An 18,766-nucleotide genomic window follows, 5' to 3' on the forward strand; every position below is an offset into this window, starting at 1 on the left:
CTTCCTGAGGCACTAGCCATTCCCCAGCTGTCATTTCAATGATGGGGTTAAAGATGCCATCACCTGCAGAATTTTTTGGACACAGGCTCTGACGCTATTTAGAATCAAGGCTGCCCTGGAGGTTAATGCAAGGATCAACAGGTAATGGTGGAAGAGGAGCCTATAAATTTCAGCTACTCCTGAAACTCAGCTGGGGATGATAAGAGGAAGCCTGGCTATTATAACCCACTCCTGTCTTCCTTTCTGGGGGCCCAGGGCTGGATCTGTAGGCTAATCCTTTTGGGGCACAATGAGCCACGTTCTATCGGGCTCTCACTGCATAGGAAAACCGCGGACATGCTGCAGGCAGCCAATGCAGCCAAGAGAGCGTGGCTGGGAGGCAGGGGCAGGACCAGCACAGAAGAAGGTACCTGACTCGGTGCTCAGGTGACTGAGCTGCACATACGGGACTGGAAGCAGGTGGATACAGGAAAAGGCAGGTTAGTGACCTAAGAGTGCCAAGTGGCAACCTCAGCTGCCTAGCAGACACTGACAGAATACTTTAAGTCAGAAATCAAGTTTTATTTTAAGGTTTCAGAGAAGAGGTGAGGCTGATGGATTCTTCAATAGCATCTCAGATGTTACTTCCTTCGACCAGTCAAAGATAACTGTTTTCCCCTCCACTATAAACAGCCATCCTGCTTTGGATCAAAATGGGCTGGAAGATAGCTGTTTCCTAGGAAACCTATGAGAGAACCAGATAGGGGAGGGAATCCTGCTCCTCCCAGTGAGTCAGGGGGACACGGTGTGGGCTTGGTTGGTAGTGGACCACACACGGGGATCACACAGCCACTCTAGACAACATACACATGGTCTGCCTGCCAGGTACAGGGCGGTACCCAGGGGCCCAGCTGCTGCGCAGTGGCCATTATCCACATCAATACCAAAGACAAGAGAAAACCACCCCATTGGGTAAAGAGCTCTGTACCTGGGTGGAAGAGTTTTTCTTCTTAAAACTCCAAGAAAGGTGCAAGTGTGGATTTCGGTGACAAATGATAAAGCTCAGGGCCTCACAAAACAGAGAAACCAGGACAGCAGCACGTGATATGAACACATCCTTGGACTCGCTCTAAAATACTTTGCAAGTTAATCTCTTGTGGCGGAGCAGATTTAACTGGAATGACTACCCTTTCTTCTGGAGTCCCTGTTTTGTTTCTCTACGCCAGGAGTGTTTAACCAGCTGACTTCAAATGCAAATCACTATTTCAGATTCACAGCTAGGACAGCCTAAGCTCCAGTGGTTATAAATGTGGGCTCTGGAGTCAGACTGCCAGGATTTGAGTCATGGCTCTGCAGCTAAATTGTTACCCTAGGAAATGTGATTACCCTCTTTGAGCCTGTTTCTTTTTCTATAAAATGAGACTAACAATGGAACTTACCTCTTAAGGTTATAATAAATACAGAATACCGGCATATAACCCCTCTAAGTGCTTAATAAGTGTTAGCTCATCTTATATATGTGCCTAGATGAATGCTCCATAAATGTTTTGGTTTCTACTTGACTTCAGGCTGGCTAGCACAGAGGTTATGTCCTGAGAATTGTGGGCTCTCACGAGATGTCAAAATGACTTCAGCATTAATAAATCTTTGCTAGAAAGTTGTGTACTACTCACTGTAGCCCATTCCCTGCAAAAAGTACTTGAAGGCCTCGGTGAGTTTCCCGGGCTAGAGGGACAAAATAAGAAGTCATTAATCTTTGCACAGGCAATGAGGTACAGTCAATTGGGTGCTTTAAAAATATTCTCCTTACCTGAACTACTTGGGGCAGTCCACCACAGTCTGCCATCTAGAAAGAGGAAAAATATGGAAGTCAACTGGAACTTACACTTAAGGGAAATGCTTTGACTATCCAAGAGTCCTTTCAAACAGGATAGGATTGAATTTTAGGTTCCTTAACCTAATGTTTAAGTGCATCCAAGTGTACATCTTCTCAATGCACTTTTAATTAAAAATCTTTTTGCATTACCTCAATGCACTCTTATACAAAGACTTAGATTCTCGCAATAACTTTGGATAGAAGCCTGAAAAGATGCATTCAATACAAATTAATTAGCAAGGTGTAGAGCCTGGCTTTCAGGCCCATGGTGGGAATTTTCTGTCTGGGGTAGCAGCAAAGTTAACCACGACTTTCAACGATGGTTCTGCCTTCACTTGAAGAATATTACTTTTAGAGTCCTCAGTGTGACCTTAACTTCTCAGGGTTCCATGCTTTCTAAATTCCCTCTCAAGTCTATATTATCTTTATTCCATGACTAAGGGGATTTCTCAAATCAGGTGATGTTGAATTTGGCCAACTCGCTTGGTCAGCCAGTTTCCTCTCACAGCTAGACTTAGTGAGGCTGTCTCTCATTTCATGAATCTTTACAGCTGGTTATTTTCACCTGTGCAAGGATTTCCAGAGCAGGGCTCTGTTAGCATGCATCAGAATTACCTGGAAGACTTGTTAATGACTCAGATTCTTAAGTTCCTGCCCTCTGGATTCTTGGGTGAGGGTCAAGAACTTGTAGTTCCAGCATGCATCCAGGTGATGCAGATTCTGTTGGCCTGCAGAGAACACTGTTTCTAGAGCATAATGGCCAACCATGAGCCCACCTCTTCCAGCTGTTATGCATTCTGTACTCAGATAATATCCTATTCAGGCTGACTGGCATTTTTCAAAGAGACATGAACCCTGTGGTTTCTATTCACTAGTATGAAAACTTTCTTTGAGTAGGGGGCTTATTTAGCAGATGGAATGCTACAGAAGGCACAAGAATTTGAGGTTAATAGGAACAGTCTCCTGAAAATTCTAAGAGCAGGAATAAACATTTAACCTGATTTAAGTATAAGATACACCTAACTGGCACAGGTTGTAGTTTCATGAAGTTTAGGAGTCAAATCTAATTAGAACCATGAAAGAGATGCCATGCACAGAGAGAGACTACTGGGAGAGACTATTTCCAAGCTTGACATCTATCAAATAGTTGGAGAGTAATTTCAATCATGCTGTTGTGGATAGACATTTTTGCTCTGAAATAACCACATCCATGGCTACTGTACAGTTCGGTTTTGTGCTTTTGGAATACAGAATCAAACCTGCAGTAAAAAATTTAAAACCACATACTTAAAAAAATCATATTTTAGACTAGTTCATCTATCACCTGGACCTCAGAACACTGAGTTTTGTCACCTCAGAGCATTAACCTCATGTTATATTTCCAGGAACTATGGGCTGCTTCTGGTGATAGCACTTCCCTTTCAAACAAACTTGAAAGAAGAAAGCAGAGGTCTTTTAGGCTGAGAAAGCGGCAGTAAGCGACATAAGATCAGCACTTAAATCTACAGTAATCCAAATTCAAACTAGGAGGTCAGGTCCCTGAACAATTTACTAGAGGTCCTAGAACAAGCAAGACTGATTCTCTTGACTGAAGTACAATCCAAAGGGAGAGAAACTTGATACTAACTCTAAAAGTGTGGTACAAGAATTGTGCTCTATTTGCCCTAAGAGAAAGAAAATGCATGTATCTTCATCACTAGAATGTTATCAGAAGCTTCCTTGTCAAAAAGTTGAGGAAAACAGATACAGGGCTATAACATCTTATGATATTAATGATCTAAAAATGTACAGGAAAAAATACATCAATATTTTTACTGCAGATTACCATCATGCAGTAGGATTATGGGTAATTTTTAAATTATTTCTACTTTTCTCTATTTTCCAATTTTCTACAATGAGAATATATTCAGAAAAAAAATATTTTTAAAAAGAAAGAGAGAGAGAGAAGGAAGGAGGGAGGAGCTTTCCTTCTTTCTGGGCAATTATTGCAGAAATACAGTAATTTGAACCATGTATTATAGATTTACTCAAAAAAGGTTGGCAATGAGGAAAGAAGATACTTTACCTTTAGTAAAGTTGTATTTATAGGATTCAGGCGAGAATTGCATTCAACCTTAAAAAAGAACAAGAAATAGCTTGGCATGAGAAAGATCTTCCAGGATCAATAGCTCAGGCTGGAGGCAGGTGAAACAGCCAAAAAAATTACCAAAATATAAAGTGGGAGATCTATATTTGTATGATGCACTTTATAGCTGCTATTTCTGAGTAGATCTAAAAATCTGGATAATTTCATTTTCTGAATCTGTTACGCGTCTTTAAAGAACTACATATTGAATCTAATTCCTCTTACATGGGTGGAGTTACCTACTTCTTTAAAGAGTGGCTTCCCACACAACTGGCCCTGACTAGCCCTGTGCACATCCCCCAACCATTTCTCACTCCCTTCCTGTGCCCTGCAGGTCATGGGTTTGACATTCCTTACACTCTGATTCTTCTTCCTCAAGGTCTTTGGCTGCATCTAAAGTTGAACCCTTTATGGTTTTTCTCTCACAGCAGTCATCATACATAATGAAGCATTACAACCTTGTGTATTTACATGTTTGGTATCTTGTACTTTTGTATCCACAAAGGCAGAGACCTCAAAATAAACATTTGGAAAGATAATCTCTAGGTTCGGCAATGTTTTATGGCCAATTTGATCAACTGGATCTCTCCTTTTACACATGCTTGCCAAATACACATATACAAAACACTTAGAGTTTGGAATCTAGTGGGGTAAAAACATATAATACAAGGCAGAATAACATCACTTCAAAATTTCACAACTGAGCTGAGTGAGTATAAGAAGTGTAGGTTTTCTAGATATAAATTAAGAAGAAGGGGTAGGTGTTTCATGGATTCCAGAGTCAGGGGGAAAGAATAAGCAAAGACCCAAGGGGATGTGAAGTGAATGTGTATAATACATGTGGGGTTACAGAGGTAAAGGTGGTGTGAGGATGCAACCGGGGGAAGGCAAGAAGCAGAAAGTTTCTGAGGTGACAGGGTTTGAGCTGTTTTAGGAAAGTAACTAGTAGTGGCCTGTATAATAGACTGTAGAGGCAGTGAGCCAGTTAGGGAGTTACTGAAATTACCTAGGTGAGAACCAGCAATACAGCTGAACTTTTGCTCTGGGAATTGTTGACAGTAGTATACAAAACTCTTCTAAAAACAGGGGTTGACCTTTAAAAGCCAGGATCACCAAATCAGTTTTTTCTCTATACAAATGAAAACACAGGCAGTGATAAACAAACATACCAGTTTACTATAAAATATGCATTAACCCTCAAGGATAGTATTTGAAAACTGCCAGGCACAGTGCTTACCAGATATGCAATACATACTTTCTGGAAGAATAAACTTCCAAGTCTGGATTTAATAAAATAAATCATGCTTTCTGTGATGTGCCACTTCGTAATTTCTATAACTTTACAAGAAGTCTCCATATCTGGTAGGCCAAACACAATGATTGTTTTATGACATGTCTACTCTTTACCAAGCTCCCCAATGCAAAGACTCCATCTAACTCATTTTTGTATTCTCCATAGCATCGAGCAAATAGAAGCTCAAAAAATGATGTTGAATGAATAAGTGAGCAAAAACAGCTATCAACAGTGACCAGAACTTGTGGTTTCTTCATGCATGAATAGCCCTTTAATCCCTACCAATTTGTGGGAGAAAATGCTCTGGCTGGAGAGCTAGGTCTGAATCTGTCTAGAAGAGCATCTACTTTGTGGTACCGATAAGGCTCCTGAAATCCTTCCCTACTAATACTGAAGGTGTGAAAATCAGAAAAAAGGACCTTATTTGTATGGGCTAACCTATAAAGTCTTGGAAAATAATTGGAAATGTTACTTTAAGTTCATGTCAATTTAAAAAAGGCAAATAATGGCATTATTAGGGAATTCTGATATGGATATTTTCTAAAAACAACACTACCTTCCTGTTTTAAGTACATGTTTATGAAAAAAATGTTTTGGATAGATATTTTCATATACCTATCTCTACCTTTTCAGAAAAGACTGACCTTTATAAAACTCCTTCTTAATAAATTAGGATCATCACTATAACTTTATTACTTTTGGGGGAAAAACTGTTTTTTGACTTCAGGATCACTCACCTCTGTGCTCAAGCCACATCATGTACTTTACATCAGACACAGAATGTTTTACAGAGCAATTCAGGGCGGTATGAATATATTCTATTGTCACATTTATCTAACCCTGCCCCACAAACCTTCTCGTGTCTTACACCTCCGATTAGTTATTAGACTATCTTTCTAAAAAGCCTTACTCCCTAACATTTTGCTCTAAATAGGAAGTGAAGGCTGCCAAAGAAAACCACAAGCAAATGCTAATAGACATATGAAAAACTATCAACTTCATTTGTAATCAAAGAAGTGCAAATTAAAGAAGGGGAACACCATTTTTAACCTATTGAATTAACTAACAGAATTTAAAAATCCGATGCTGGACAGGGTGCTGTGAAACAGGCACTCATACATTGCTGGTGGCAACACACTGGTGTGGGCATTCTGGAAAAGAACCTGGCAAAAAAGGTACCAAGAACCTTAGAAAAGTTTATGATTTTTTGACACATTAATTCCACTTATGGAAATCTATCCTAGAGAAATGATCAAAGATTCTAGCAAAGATTTTATAAGGATGTTCAACAGAAACATTATTAAGAGGGCAAGATCAGAAGTAATCAACAGGAGAATGAGGTTAAACAAACAAAGGTATACTTACAAGACAATGTTCTATAGACATACTGTCTTTATAATATGGGAAAATGCTATCAGTAATGTTATGTAATCAGGTCCCAAAACCTTGTATATTTAATACAGTTCAATCTATCTTAAAAAAATAATAATAATAAAAGTTTGTCTTTGGGTAACTCTGGATCATGATTTGCCCTCCCATCTTTCTATTTCCCAATTTTTTCATATTTTCTACACTGAGCATGTATTATTTTTACCAAAGTACTATATGCTTGAGGACGAAGAGAAAAGCATACATGCTCTCAGCAGGCTTCCAACCTGCTGATACAGTTCCAGATTTATGGTGGCTGCAGAATGCCAAGGCTGGCAGAAATCTGACAACAAACAAATGGTGTTTAGTTACACTACTTGCCCCAAAGTGAACTGCACCACACAAAACAATATTGATCCCTTCTGATGAAACCTAGTGATCAATGAGGAATTCATTTCCCAAACTGGATAATAAAGAGCAAACTCTGATATGTATAATAAGAAATAACAAAAACTAGTATTAGTCTACTGTTTCTGGTGCGTCAGTAGCATGCTGCATATATTTTATTGCATTTTAATCTTATTAATCTTCACAACATCAGGACATACTTACCACAGCCTCAACTGCAGGTGAATTGTCTCCTACCACCAATAAAGTAGAACACCTGAGGAAAGGCAAAATAAGCGGTGACACTCAGTAAGCTGCGCATGTGCTCCACTGAACACAGAACTCGTCTATGAAAGACAAATATATTTAGCAATATATAGGAGAAACTGAGGGACTTACTTTAATGTCTTTGATTTGTTGTCATTTTGGCCCAGCATGGGTCTTTCAATCTCCAAGTCTCTGCGTCTAGAGAAACAAAGGAAGCAATGCCCTTTTCAGGTAAATCATGGCAAGTCAGGTTATTTTCTGGTCATGAAAAACAAAATGTAAAAACTCTTCTCTCCTTCACACCCAAGGAAAGAGGCCCTTGTGCAATCTGTTCAAAAGCAGCCATGTCAGTGGCATCCTGAGTGGTACAGAGCAGGAACAAGGCTCCTAGCTTAACCCTGAAGGACTCTGTGGGATGCTAAAAGAAAGCAACTTTAAAACTCAACAACACTACTGAAATCCTCAAGTCCTAAGTGTTTAATTTTCCAACTGGTTTATAGGAATAAATTCCTTAAGAGAAGGGAAACTTTTTTGGGAGAAATTTTCCTTGTAACTAACATAGTTTAGTGCAGTTATTTAGTAAACCTTTCTGATTTCAGCTAAAAATAATGAGGCTCTGTTATATTGAAGAAGAAGCTAGACAGACCGGGATCAATACCTGGCTTTGCTCCTTACTGACTGTGTTACTCTGGGTAATTTCCAACTGACTCATTTCCTCAATTTTTTTCCATGTACCCAGAAAGGAGAGTTAACATTTTAACCTTGGAGAAACTGGTCCCAAGATAAGAATCAGGCTCTCTCAGTGACTGGGGGAGATGTGACAGGTTTCGGAATACACAAACAAGAGAATTTACTAGTGTTCACGTGTTACTTCTGCCTGATGACAAGATGTCAGCAAAGAGAAACTGAATCAAGGCCCAAGACTTCTATCTTTTGCCTCCCCTACAGGCATTTTTCTGTGCCACCTCAAATTGCATCTCTTTGTGCGTGTACATAACTTTAGGTACAGTTTGTCTCAAAACACCTAAAAACTACAACAGGTATTTAAGTTTGCCTAGAACAGCCTTCGGTTCATTTGTCTTGAAATTGGTGTTCCTATCTGTCTAAAAGCCCTTTCTCTTCTACTGTGGTGAAACAGTATGAAAGCAATCTCATCACAAGACACTGGAAGAAGTAGTTTATTTCCCTTTACCCTCTCCCTTAAATGTCCATTATCTTTTTAGACCTGGTCTGCATTAAGTGAAGGTATAAGAAACAACTGTACCCATTATAAGAAGCCAGGAAGAGCTGTAGGTTTTCTTGGTTGATATCTTGGGCAATATGCAGTCTGTAGGTTTGAATCAGGTCCAGGTTGGCCTGCAACTCTTCCTAGAACAATTGAAAGACACAGGTAAACTTCTGAGCTACAGTACAAATCTATCTCATTTAGTCTGCATTCTCAATGTCCAAATCTCTGTCCAAGATGGGGCTGGCTAAAATCTTTTTTATTTGCATCATCCAGTGCCACATTTTGATGAATGAGGGTACCAAAGAATTTATGATGGAAAAGGCTGGTAATCAACTCCAGGTCAAGCGCAAAAACTTAGGGATATGCTGAATATCATTACCTGAAGCACAGTGGAAAACTGTACTAGACTTGGATTCGAGTACTAGTTATGGAACTTAGATCATCTGACCATTTGGAACCCTATTTTCCTTATGTGTTTTTTTTTTCATGTTCTGCCATTTCTCATAAAAATAGAGATAGTGTCTGTAAACTGAAGATAATAACTAGCTACCTGATAGGACTATTTTAAAGATTAAAAAAGAAAAGTTATATGAACTGTAAAGTGTAAAATAAATGGGACAGTAAAATTTCTCTTAATAGCCAGAAACCTGTATAATTAACTTATCTATACCTTAATTGATATAAGCAGTGTATTATCTATTTATATACTAATTAATAGTAATAATATACATTATAAAATTATATACTACATTCCATTTATGGCATTTTATTAAAGATTTATTTAATCTTATTACTAACACTATTAAAAGTATAAAATTCAAGAGAAACAAAATGGCATATACAGTAAAAAGTGAGTCTCCTACCACCCACTGTCCAATGGTCCCTCTCTTGCTGGCCTTCTCCGAGGCCATCAGAACCAGCTGCCAGGTTTTTGTGTACATAAGAATATATGTCCATATGCGCGCGCACACATGCACACACCAGTAAGCAGTTTTAAGCAGAAGGGAAATGTTTGCTTGGAGGAAAGAAATGTATCAGGGATAGCAAGAGAGTCAGTTAATCCAGGGCAGTGTGTAAAGGTTACCAGCAAGCTTTGTAGAGAAAGAGAGATAAAGAGAACATTTGTTTGCTTTCTCACTACCGTGTGGGTGAAACGAGCCAAGAATACAGTTGGAAACTGACCAAATGGATTAGAGTCTACCTGAAGCTGAAGGGCACTGGAATCACTCCAAGAAAACCTGGTAAATGCCTAAGATATAGCAAGAAAAGTAAACAAATGAAGCATACAGTAATTAGGGGTGAAATGATATAGCCAGCTCTCAAAGGTCTAAAGAGGAACTTGAGCAGCAAAGTGTGAGATAACAAAGGGAAGATATATTATACAAAAGGGGTAAAACTTGCTTAAGTGCTAATGGAATTTCTTAGGCAAAGCTCTTGTGTATAAATTGCCACACACCTACCTTTATTAAAAACACAAATTGTTAGACATACTGTTCTACACAGTGCTTTTCCACTTAAACTATGGTAGAGATCATTCCTTATTGGGACATTTGGAGCCGTCTCACTTATTAATATTACCTGTTTTCCCACATCTTTGCTAGTACAAATGATCACTCTTTCTAATTTTTGCTAATTTGATAGGTTAAAAAGGGGGATATCACTGAGGGTTTTTCCTCTTATTAGTGCAGATGAACTTATTCATGTTTAAAAACCTTATTTGATTGCTTTTCAAAGCAATAAAAGCAATACAAGCATTTGCTTGCTTAAATTTTAAATGAACTATTAGGCCTTGTGATAACCCATTGTCTGTGACCTCATTTTTTAAAAATTAAATTTACTGGGGTGACATTGGTTAATAAAATCATATAGGTGTCAAGTGTACAATTCAATAATACATCATATGTGTATTGCATTGTGTGTTCACTCATGTTTTTAATTAAACATACATTATATATATATATTTTTTGAGGATGTTCTTGCTTTGCAGAAATCATTAAAATTCTGGTCTTAGCTTTCCCCTATTTGAAATAGTGTTTCTAACATATTTGAAAGCAAATACCTCGAAGCCTCATTCTTCCACATTGGGCACTGTTAGAAGGCCTTAGAAGTAACTGCTTTGGCTAATTAACCTCCCACAGGTATCCTACACCAAGTCTCTGCCCAGGTTACTTAATATCCCCTGAATACATCTTATAATTCCTTCCTCTTTGCTTTAGAGCAAATTATTCCTCTTCCCTGGAATGATCCCCGCTTCCTCTCCAAATCTAAAATGTTAAATAGTATCTATCCTTCATGGCCCAGCTGGGATACCTCTTCTACCCTGAAGCTTTCCCTGATCCCCAAATCAGAAGTAAACCTCTCCTGCCTTTGAATTCCTCTAAGCCCTCATGGTGCCTCTTTTAAGGCATCCTGGAATGGTAGAAAGAGGAAAACTTCAGAGTCAGGCACATCTGGCTTCAAATCTCCTCCCCTCCATATGTTATTAGCTAATGACTTTGTGTAAACCAATTTGTTCTTCACCTATAAAGTGGGAATACTACAATTCTCATTATGAATTTATTAGATCGAATTGATTAATACATATAAAACATCTGTCTGAAATTTGAAGGCAATCAATGTAAAGTAGTTCTTATTCCTTATCTTTTTACCTGTGTTATAATAGTATTTCTGCATATTTCATCTTCCAGAATGAGCTTCTGGAAAATGAGTCATCCTATATATCTTTGTCTCTCCCAGAGCACTTAGAATAGAATTTTGTAAATTTTGTGAACTGCTTTTTAAGGTCTATAGTCAAAACCAAACATGTTATGTCTTCAGGAAAGTACCTACTGTACCCAGTATTATGTAGTGGAAAGATCGTGGTCTTTGAGAATTCTAATTAAAGATGTTGGATTAAAACAGCTTTGGTCCTTCCAGAAAAATCATAAAAATGGCATCAAAAATTTTCTTTATAAGTCATAAACTGATAAGGACAAAGACAATAGGAAAAGTCACGACAGCAATAACATTCTGAAAGTGGGAAAATAGAAGGAAGACTGTAATCACTCATTTAGCAGACTCAATAAGGCTGCTAGGCTGTCAGTGACGAGAGTGAAGGGGCTAACAAGGGAAGATTAGTTTAATAAAGACAATATCAGGAAGATATAACAATTAAAATACATGAAGCAAAACCAAACAGAATTGAAAGAGAAACAGACAATTTCAACAGTAATGGTTGGCAACTTTAATACCCCACTTTCAATTATGAATAGAATAATGAGGCAGAAGATCACAAGGAAATAGAAGAATTGAACAACACTATAAACTACCGGACCTAACAGACATTTATAGAATACTTCACTTAATAGCAGCAGAATGAACAGAGTCTTCTCATGGTGTACACAGAACATTCTCTAGGACAGACCATATGTTAGGACATAAAATAAGCCTCAATAAATGTGAAAAGGAATGAAATATTAAGTGTATATTCTGACCAAAATGGAATGAAATCAGAAATTAATAACAGAAGGTAATTTGGGAAATTAAACAATATACTCCTAAATAACTAATGGGTCAAAGAAGAAATCAAAAGGAAATTAAAAAATACTTTGAGACAAATAAAAATATCCAAACATATTGGATGCAGCTAAAGCAGTGTATAGAGGAAATTTGTAGCTGTAAATACCTGTATAAAAAAGATCTTATATCCATAACTAGCTTCCACCTTAAGAAACTAGAAAAAACAGAGCAAACTTTTTTTTTTAACAGCAGAAAAGTTTTATTAGAAGGAAGTACACTTCCAGACGTGGAAGTGGGCCTGAGCAAGAGAAGCATGGCTCAAAAGGCCCAGAGCAAACTTAAAGCAAGCAGAAGAAAGAAAACAATAATGACTCTAGTGGAAATAAGTGAAATAGAGAATAGAAAAAGAATAGAGAAAAATACATGAAACCAAAACTTGGTCAGCTAGACTGACCAAGAAAAACAGAGACAAGACTCAAATTACTAAAAACGGGAATGAAAAAGAAGACATTACCATCAGCTTTACAGAAATAAAAAGATTAAGGGAATATTATGAATAATTGCTTGTCAACAAATAAGATAACTTAGATGAAATGGAAAAATTCCTAGCAAGACACAAGTTACTTATAAAGTATCTCAAGAAGATTCATGGACAATGGACTAGTAGTTACCAGAAGGGAGCGGGGAGGGAGGAGGGGAAAAATAAAGAAATAAAATGTTAAAAAAAAAATATATATATCTTAAGAAGAAATTTAAAAATCTGAATAGATCTATAATGAGTAATGGGATTAAATTAGCAACATAAAAACTTTCCACAAAGAAAAGCTTTGGCCCAGATGGCTTTGATGTGAATTCTACTAAACATTTAAAGAAGAATCAAGAGCAATCCTTCCCAAATTCTTACAAAAAATAAGAGAGAATACTTCTCAACTCATTCTAAGTGGCCAGGTATTACCTTCATACCCAAACCAAAGACATCATAAGAAAATTACAAATTAATATCCCTTCTGAATACAGACACGAAAATCCTTAATATTAGTAATCATGAGTAAGTGGGATTTATCCCAGGAATGCAAGGTTGGTTCAACATACGAAACAAAAAAATACACCACATCAAAAGAATAAAGAACAAAAGTCATATATACATCTCGATAAAGAAAAAGCACTTGACAGAATTCAACACATTTTCATGATAAGAGTACTCAATAAACCAGGAATAGAACTTCCTTTACCTAAAATCAGAAACAAGATGTGTCCACTCTCATCACTTCTATTCAACACAGTATCAGAGGTAGAGATTCTAGCCAGGACCTAGAAAGTTATGTTTAGGCAAGAAAAGAAATAAAAAGTATCCAGGCTGGAAAGGAAGAAGTAAAACTATGTCTATTTGCAGAAGACATGATCTTGTATATAGAAAATTCTAACAAATCCACAAAAACCATTAGAGCTAATAAATTAGTTCAGCAAGGTTTAAGGCTATAAGATCAATATACAAAAATTAATTGTATTTAGGTTTATTCTCTGGAAATGATAAAATACAAGGTCTTTAATCTGGGAGACCACAGACTTAGGTGGCAGTAGATATACCATACTCAAACAGGAAGGTTAAGTGTAAGTTTAAAGCCTGAATGTTGAGGCCCTCAGGCATTTGGGTCCAAGAATACTAATGTCTGGTATACAATCTCAAAACTTATCTGGGGAATCTGACTACTCCCACAGAAAGGATCTAAAAATGTTGACATCAAGGGTTTCCCAAAGAAATGGCTGGGTCTGACTGCCCATAGCAATAAACCTCATATGGTATCCATAGGCCTTTTAGTGATCCACTCTCATTAAATATGGACAGCCAGCCAGGGAGCAGTAGCTATTTGGGGAAAACTCCTGTGCTTTCAATCTCTGGTTTCCCAGCCTTAGGTCTACCATTCCTTATAAAACGAGCTAAACTGCGTAAACACTTTCCCTTTGCCACTTCTTTTTAAAAATTTAGCACAGGAGCCAGTGGCTCAAGCGTTAGGAACCTTCACAGACCAGCTGCAGCTGCACCCTTAGCCCACATTCCCCGCAGCCAAATGCAGCTTCTGTAGCAGCTCAGACCTTATTTTAGACAAATATCTCCCTCACCTCGTAAGCGGCTCTATGGACCAGTTATGGCCCTCAAACTCTGGCAGGTTTCTTTGCTACTGGTTGGCTATTTTCTGTGAGAACCAGATTCTCAGGCTTGGTGGTGAGGGATCAACTAAGTCAGTTGGGCCCCTCAGAATCCTCTTTTACCACTCTGAGAAGTTAACTTTCTTCTACTAGTTAACAATATTTTATTTTAAATTTCCTCTGCTCAAAGTATGTGCTTTCTGTCTCCTGTCTGGATCGTACAGAAACGGCCCACAGGATGGGGACAGTGTGATCCGAAGGATGCTGAGTTGAGTGTTACCAGGCCTGTACACTCAGCCCAGGGCTACATTTTTAAAGAAGGAGCCAAAATCTAGAAAGAAAGTGCCTTCCTTCCACTGTCACCTTGCAGTGTTCCTCCAGTATCCTTTATAAATTCTAACACTATCAGCTGGCAAAGGAGAAATGTACAAAAGAAGAAAGCAGTCATGGCACAGCTCTGAATAACATTTACATAAAACGATAGTGGAAATGCTGGAAATGTATCTAATCCAAATCATGTTACATTGGAAAGGTAGAGTGGTGGGAAAAAAAAATGTGTGTCATGAGGACGAGTGTGTATTAGAGATAGAGAAAAATCATCTTCTATAATGGAATGCCAACAGATAATGCCTACAACTAAACTCAACAAGCAGAAACATATACGTAGTTAGAGATAAGTAGGTAAAGAGAATTGAGTGCATATATCCAAAAAGACATGTATGAAATGTTCGTAGCAGCTTTATTCATAATAAAACAAATAAACAAACAAACAACCCCCCCCCCCAAAAAAACCTCCCAAACCAAACCTGGAAATAACATAGAAATATTTATTTATGGTATATTAACACAATGGATTGCTATACAGTAATAAAAAGAATGAACTGATACATAGAATGACATGGATGAGTCTCAAAGACAATATATTGAAAAAGAAGCCAGATCCAGAAGAGTGTACACTATGTGATTCTATATATATGTAGTTCAAGAACATGCAAACCAACCTTTACAGGTAATACAACAGTAAATACCTTGTTTGGAGAAAGGGATTAGAGAGTAGGAAAAGATACAAAGGAACCTTTTTGGGGTGATGGAAATGTTCTATATCTTGATTTTGTGGTAGTTATTTACATGAGAATATATATACATAAAAGGTCAGTGGGATGTACGTATGATTTTTGCCCTTTATGTAAATTATGCCTCAATTAAAGAGAGCAATAAGGAGACAAAACCCAAAATAGCTAAAAGAATTAAAGTGGTTATCTCTATGAAGCAAGAAATGGGGTGGGTGGCAGATTCTTTGTATTAAGTCCTGTAGAACATCTCTACTCTAAAACATGTGAATTTGTTAACTCCAATAAAATATAATCTAAATAAAAGACTGAACTTTGGAGTTAGTCTGACCTGGATGCAAACCATTTGGATAATGGTGGTAAGGTTACCACCAATCTGGATAATGGTGGTAAGGTTATGTGGCCTTTCTGGCCCTCAATTTCTCCTTTAAAATAAGTCTAATAGAACCACAGGAAAAATATCTGAATTTGTGTCTTAAAGTACTTGCCAAAGTGCTTTATACATAATGAGTGCTCAGTAAATGCTAGTTTCCTCACCACCTACCACTCTCCTTCCAACGCACAGACTACAGGTGAGTGCACTTTACTCCTACTTATTTTTTCTCATCTTCTCACAGTTCTCCAACCTCACTGCTCATTTATTCTCTCACTCTTTCATAGGTCACATGTGATACTGGGATTTATTAATATATATTTGGTCTACATCCTGTTCCTGGCACAGAGATCCTAAAGCCCTAGGAATTTTGGAAGTGAACAATAAAATTGTCTTGTTAATGAGGTGGCTTTTGGAAAGCCCCTAAAAGATTTCTGAATAGGGCTGGTTGCCAGGGAAACAAGTCAAGTGATTAGAGGATTAGAATTTTCAGTCCCACCCTCTGACCTCTAGAGAGAGGGGAGGGGCTGGAGACTGAGTTCAAAAGCTAATAGCCAGTGATTTAATCAATTGTGACTATGAAGCCTCCATAAACCTGGAGAGATTCCAGGTTCGTGAATACGTGGAGGTTCTGGGAAAGAGGCATACTTTGAAGAAGGCATGAAAGCTCCACACCCCTTTCCACATACCTTGCTCTATGCATCTCTTCCATCTGACTATTCCAGAGTTATATCCTTTTGAAATAAATGGGTAATCCAGTAAGTAAAATGTTTCTGAATTTTGTGAGCTGTTCTAGCAAATTAATTAACCCCAAAAAGGGGGTTGTTGAAATCTATGATATACAGCTGGTCTGTCAGAAGCACAGGTGACAGCCTGAACTTGTGAATGGTATCTGAAGTGGCGCAGTCTTGTAGGACTGAGCCCTTAACCTGTGGGATCTGACAATATCTCCACTAGGTAGATAGTATAATTGAGTTGATCTGTAGGACACCCAGCTGACATCCAAGAATTGCTTGGTGGTGTGGGAAAAAATACACAAACTGTAATTGGTGTCAGAACTGTATTATCCAACTCACTTTTCTCTTTGAAAAGAGGACTGGGATCCCCTCTCTCACCCAGAATTATCCGTATAACTGTCACTTTCTCTGTAGACTTCAGTTTCCTTACCAGTAAAACATGGAGATCGAATAGGATAATCTCTAAGGTTCTTTTAGTGCTAACATTTCTTGATTTCTTTTTTCTGTGAAATTTCTATTTCTGTGAAGCCTTTCCCAGACCTCATTTTGGCTCTAAAGATGTTTGGTGAGGCACGTGATGTTGTCAAACAGTAACATATGGCATGCTGCTTACAGGGAACAGGTGTGTGTATGGGGTGGGGGTGGGGGTAGGGATGATGCCTTCTCTCATCTCTCTACAAATGCCAAGAGCCATGTGGCATTGAGTTAATGCCTCTCCCCAAGACTGGCCTTTCCTGGGCCACATGCATCTCATGCAGCACTAGGATCAGGTGAATTCTAAGGCATCTATTCTTTCCTGAGATAAACCCCTTCTTTGCATGCAAGCCAATAAACACAGCTCTCCTGCTTGGAATAGGCACTTACCTGCCCAAAGTGATGAGCCAAAATAATGTCCACAACATTGGTTGTCAAACCTGAGATCTAAAAGGATAAAAACTTTGTGTAAAGGGAATAACCATATGCACAAAATTATCAAGCTGTCCACTTAAGATTAATGTACTTTACTGTAAATATGTTATCCTTCAATAAATAAAAACACAACTCAATGTCACATATTTTCATGAGATAGTGGTTTCTAAAGACATGAGAACAAGAAACAAGTCAGAAAAAAATGAAGTCTTGCTTTCAGGGTAATAACATAGCCTGCTTTGAAATAGGCAGCTGGAAGAAATGAGGCCACAACTTCTTTGAAAATTTGAGACCAAAAAGTCACAGCTATTAGTTACTTCATTCCTGCCTGTATTTCTGCATCTGTACTGTATTTATGGATAAGACTCAACTTACGAGCATTTCCAAGCTATCCAAGAGACAAAAACAAAATTTTTTCTTTGTCTAGTTTTTGCTATCTTCATTTCAGGGAGTGGGAGGAAACTGCTATGTTTACAGAATGTTACTGCATTTCAAACGTTTTTTCTTAATTTTTCCCCACTTCAGAATGATGCATATCAGTCTAATAAATGCAGCAATCTGTGTAAATCTGCAGATTATTAGTCTATTTTCAGAAAAATTTCCAACTCAAACTTTGTTGAGTCCTCTTAAGCCTTTTTTGTTTGTTTTATGCTCAATTATGACTTGGATCAGAGGTGAAGTACTGAACTGGGGATGGAGAAGAGATGAGGGAGACATTCTTGGATATGGGTGCAACAGGATCACATAGTCCCAAGAAGTTTAAGGAAGAAAGAAGTCCAGGAATCTTCACATGGGTTATCAATGATCCACAGATTATAAATTAAAAATCAGAATTAATAACCAATCTCATTTCATGTTTAACACTCATAAGGTTATTCTAAAGTTTTATAATTGTATTAGGTTGTTACACATTATTGAGAATGTTAAGTTTTAATGTACTCATGCTAGACAGAAATCAGAATAAATTTTAAATAAGTCAGATTATAAAAAAGAATTTCCACAGCATCTGACAATAGCATTGTTAATATGTTTCATTCAAAGCTAGGGTATACAACATTTCTCCAGAACTTAAATGTGGGGAGAAATGGATAGATTTTTTAGAATCTGGTCTGCTGGTAGGTGAAATATTTTAATATTTTAAAATAATTATGAAAGCAATCAATAATGCTTATCATAGAAAATTAAGAAAATGTGTTTGTCTACTGAAAGACATGTAAAAGAATGTGCATAGGAGCTTTATTTATAATAACCATCTAACCACTCATTTTGTGTATTCACACAATATACTAAACAATTAAAAAGAGCTAGTGCTACACACATCAATGAGACAGGCAATGATAAATCAGAAAATGAGAGATGAAACAATACATATTCTATTATTCAAACTATATGAAGTTTAAGAATAGATAAAACCAGTCTACGGTGACAGAAGTCAGAATAACGGTTATTTCTGGGAAGAAAAGAAAGTATTAATTAAGAATAGAACTGGAAATATTCTGTATATCAA

The 18,766-nt window shown here is 37.5% G+C and overlaps 1 protein-coding gene across 5 annotated transcripts in view; it reads right to left on the minus strand.

The window, feature by feature from the left end:
* The window catches only part of NDRG3 (NDRG family member 3), a 57,610-nt gene that overhangs the window by 2,275 nt on the left and 36,569 nt on the right, over nucleotides 1–18,766 (minus strand). For 3 of the 5 annotated variants that reach the window (XM_015597147.2, XM_015597146.2, XM_025039758.1), the window contains 7 exons: nucleotides 17,215–17,271; nucleotides 8,561–8,664; nucleotides 7,429–7,494; nucleotides 7,255–7,306; nucleotides 3,921–3,968; nucleotides 1,790–1,825; nucleotides 1,653–1,704 (listed from right to left, as the gene is read on the minus strand). In XM_015597147.2, the coding sequence (XP_015452633.1) occupies nucleotides 1,653–1,704; nucleotides 1,790–1,825; nucleotides 3,921–3,968; nucleotides 7,255–7,306; nucleotides 7,429–7,494; nucleotides 8,561–8,664; nucleotides 17,215–17,271 (415 nt within the window). Of the gene's footprint in view, nucleotides 1–540; nucleotides 1,049–1,652; nucleotides 1,705–1,789; nucleotides 1,826–3,920; nucleotides 3,969–7,254; nucleotides 7,307–7,428; nucleotides 7,495–8,560; nucleotides 8,665–17,214; nucleotides 17,272–18,766 lie in introns of those variants that run through there. The other 2 variants (XM_025039760.1, XM_025039759.1) reach the window with 2 other exon arrangements.

Source organism: Pteropus alecto, unplaced genomic scaffold (assembly GCF_000325575.1).
Source record: "Pteropus alecto unplaced genomic scaffold, ASM32557v1 scaffold45, whole genome shotgun sequence".
In the NCBI taxonomy this organism is placed as follows: Eukaryota; Metazoa; Chordata; class Mammalia; order Chiroptera; family Pteropodidae; genus Pteropus; species Pteropus alecto.